Raw genomic sequence first — 3,802 nt, 5'->3', positions numbered from 1 at the left:
ACATTGCTGTTGGAATAAAATAAATTGTTCAACTGCAAAGGTCTTTGTCAAGGGAAGCCTCCTTTACATGTGTGTCCATTGCATGACCGTGGACAGGTATAGTATTTATCACAATGAAGTGTTTCATCATATAATAGCAAGTAGAGATCTCAAAAACAGTACAGAATTGAAACTAAAACTAGGGGGGGCGTGGCTTGCTCATGGCGGAGTAGGACGCACGTCAGAACAGCTCACCTGCCATGCGATTGAAATAGACTGATCTTTCAGCCGTAACTCTTACCAAACACCCAGAATGGGGAGAAAAACAGCCAAGGGACCGGTGGAGACCGACCATCAGCCGGACCAGGCAGGCATCCAGAAGTTTTTCGGCTCCCATTCCAGGACCGAGGGGACTCAGACTGCTGCTAAGATGGCCACCGCTCCTCCTCTCTCCAGCATAGAGGCTGCCGAGCGCTCTTCCCCTTCAGTCCAGAGCTCTTGCAATCCCGCTTCGTGTAATTCTGAAAGAGGCTGGGATTTAAGGGCGCACCTTCAGGCCCTACCCACGAAGACGGACTTGGAGAACTCAGTTTCCAGATTGGAGCAGACCTATAAGGTAGAGATGGAGGCCCTGAAGGATGAAACTAAACATTTGGGCCATAGGGTGGAGGCCTCTGAGCGCACCCAGGAGACTTTCCAAGGCCATCTAGAGGAACATCATAAGGTGTTGGTGGCTCTCTCTAAACACATCTCCCAGCTATTGTCACATCTGGACGATATTGATAACCGTCATCGCAGGAACAACCTGCGGATCAGGGGGGTCTCAGAGCTGGTCCAATCTAGTGACTTGGAGCTCACCGTTCAAGTGCTGTTTCACTCCTTATTGAAGGGAGACGAGTCCTCCCCTATTGAAATGGACCGGGTCCATCGTGCTTTGGGACCAAAATCGGCCAACCCAAGTAGGCCGCGCAATATAGTATGCCGCGTCCACTTCTACAAAGTAAAAGAGGCTATTTTGAAAGCGGCCCGCCAGGCTGACAAAGTGGAGGTGGATGGATTCCAGGTTCAGATTATGCCGGACCTCTCTAGGAGAACTCTCCAGCTACGCAGGGCAGTCCGCCCCATTCTCACCTTACTAAAGAACAGAGACATCCAATACAGGTGGGGGTTCCCCTTTCAGCTCCATGCTAGGAGGGATGGCAAGTTGGCAATCTTCCGGGACCTGGGCGACCTACCCAAGTTCCTTGAGACCTTCTCACTACCATCTGTCTCCCTCCCGGACTGGCCGTCTGTATCATCTCCACCGCAGTAACCTCCCAGGGAGCAATGGTCCGTGATATCTCCCAGAGTAACGAGGCAGAGGAAGTCGCCATGAGGGCTCCGGTGCTCACTCACCTTCCCCCTTATTTCTTCCTCTTATGGACCTTCACCTCCGTCCACGAAAAAAGAGGCCAATTCTGGTGTCCAGGTGGAGGATGCCGCAGAGGACCTTTCTGTGTTCATGGTCGCCTCGTTAGGGCGGTTGGTTGGGGGTCTGCTACTTTCAGTTCTCATTTAAGTACTCAGTTATCAGAGTGAGGGTTAATCACTATGATGTTTTTATTCTTTTTTTTCTTGTTAGACAGTCTAAACAGAATTCTTGCTGTTGTTCTATAGTGGTGGGAGAGTCGCCGACTTTGTCTGGGCTATCACTTCTCCCTCTCCAGTTATGGTAGTGGGACTTGCTCCCGATACTATTGTTTAGCTTTAAGGCCATAAGTTGATGGCCAATTGGTGTTTTGTATTATCTGTTCGATCCCCTGTTCTGTTCTGTCCTGTCTTGTCTTGTTTTGTCTTGCTACGTCTTGTCTGTCCTGCTCAGCTTCCCTGGTGTTTTCTCCCTTGTGTCCTACTCTCAGAACTCAAGATACTTTACATACTGGGCGCATAGCACGTTCCCGGAGTCTAAATCTAGGGGCGTGTCTATCGCTATACACAAATCCGTACCATGTGAGGTTTTGCAAGTTTTTCCTGATGAAATGGGGCGCTACGTCTTTCTTAAGGTGTCTATAGGTTCTCAGATATTGGTTATAGCTAACATGTATTTTCCTAACTCAGGTCACTCTCAATTTGCTTCCACGGTACTGCCAGCCCTGGATACCTTTGCTGATGGTACTCCGATCGTCCTGGGGGGAGATATTAATTTTCCACTGGATGCCACGCTAGACTCCTCATCAGGTAGGTCCTCTACCCCGACTGGGGTGGCCCGAGGTTACATTCTCTAAGATTAGTTGACATATGGTGCATCTTACACCCTACTGATAAGGACTTCACATTTTATTCTACATCCCATAACGTATACCATCGCCTCGACTATATTTTCCTCTCACATTCTCTGCTAGATTTTAATCCCTTAGCGGGTATTGAACCTACCCTATTTTCTAACCATTCCCTAGTCTGTGTGACTCTTGCTATTGGGAGTCGCACTTGCTCACAATATTCTTGAAAATTGAATGATAATATTCTTAGGGATCCGGTTTGTTTAGCCGACATCCGTTCGTCTATTACGAACTTCTTGGCGGGACATGAAATGGATACTACCAGTTTCACAATTAAATGGGAGACGTTGAAGTGTGTGGTGCGGGGGCGGTTTGTCCTACACGCTTCTAGGTTGAAAAAGATTAGGGCAGGAAAGATGGGTGAGCTACTTCAAAAATTAGCTGCGCTTGAACATAGCCACAAGAACTCCCCCTCTCGTGTATCAGGAATTATGTGATACTAGAGGGGAGCTCAGGAGATTGATTGACCAGAAATATCTGGGTTTCAGAGATAGGTTTCACAGACTTACAGTACAGACCAAAAGTTTGGACACACCTTCTCATTCAAAGAGTTTTCTTTATTTTCATGACTATGAAAATTGTAGATTCACACTGAAGGCATCAAAACTATGAATTAACACATGTGGAATTATATACATAGCAAACAAGTGTGAAACAACTGAAAATATGTCATATTCTAGGTTCTTCAAAGTAGCCACCTTTTGCTTTGATTACTGCTTTGCACACTCTTGGCATTCTCTTGATGAGCTTCAAGAGGTAGTCCCCTGAAATGATTTTCACTTCACAGGTGTGCCCTGTCAGGTTTAATAAGTGGGATTTCTTGCCTTATAAATGGGGTTGGTACCATCAGTTGCGTTGAGGAGAAGTCAGGTGGATACACAGCTGATAGTCCTACTGAATAGACTGTTAGAATTTGTATTATGGCAAGAAAAAAGCAGCTAAGTAAAGAAAAATTAGTGGCCATCATTACTTTAATAAATGAAGGTCAGCCGAAAAATTGGGAAAACTTTGAAAGTAAGGGCTATTTGACCATGAAGGAGAGTGATGGGGTGCTGCGCCAGATGACCTGGCCTCCACAGTCACCGGACCTGGACCCAATCGAGATGGTTTGGGGTGAGCTGGACCGCAGAGTCAAGGCAAAAGGGCCAACAAGTGCTAAGCATCTCTGGGAACTCCTTCAAGACTGTTGGAAGACCATTTCAGGGGACTACCTCTTGAAGCTCATCAAGAGAATGCCAAGAGTGTGCAAAGCAGTAATCAAAGCAAAAGGTGGCTACTTTGAAGAACCTAGAATATGACATATTTTCAGTTGTTTCACACTTGTTTGTTATGTATATAATTCCACATGTGTTAATTCATAGTTTTGATCCCTTTATAGTCATGAAAATAAAGAAAACTCTTTGAATGAGAAGGCGTGTCCAAACTTTTGGTCTGTACTGTATGTATGGGCAGGGAGATAAGAGTGGTAAAATGTTGGCCAGAGTCCTGAGACCTAAGAATAGCTC

The 3,802-nt window shown here is 46.2% G+C and overlaps 1 protein-coding gene across 1 annotated transcript; it reads left to right on the top strand.

Moving 5' to 3' along the window:
* The first annotated feature begins 462 nt into the window (after positions 1–462).
* LOC120988885 lies at positions 463–2,223 on the top strand. Its single transcript, XM_040416649.1, has 2 exons — positions 463–1,511; positions 2,077–2,223. The coding sequence occupies exon 1, from the start codon at positions 602–604 to the stop codon at positions 1,289–1,291; it is 690 nt and encodes a 229-aa protein (XP_040272583.1). The 5' UTR covers positions 463–601; the 3' UTR covers positions 1,292–1,511; positions 2,077–2,223.
* Positions 2,224–3,802: the final 1,579 nt, after the last annotated feature.

Source organism: Bufo bufo, chromosome 2 (genome assembly GCF_905171765.1).
Source record: "Bufo bufo chromosome 2, aBufBuf1.1, whole genome shotgun sequence".
In the NCBI taxonomy this organism is placed as follows: domain Eukaryota; kingdom Metazoa; phylum Chordata; class Amphibia; order Anura; family Bufonidae; genus Bufo; species Bufo bufo.
The sequence above is the reverse complement of the archived record's forward strand: the minus strand, read 5'-3'. Positions and strand labels throughout refer to the sequence as shown.

Bases quoted from the DNA above. Each gene is read 5' to 3' on its own strand.
- LOC120988885 (XM_040416649.1), top strand. From the start codon at position 602: ATGGAGGCCCTGAAGGATGAAACTAAACATTTGGGCCATAGGGTGGAG.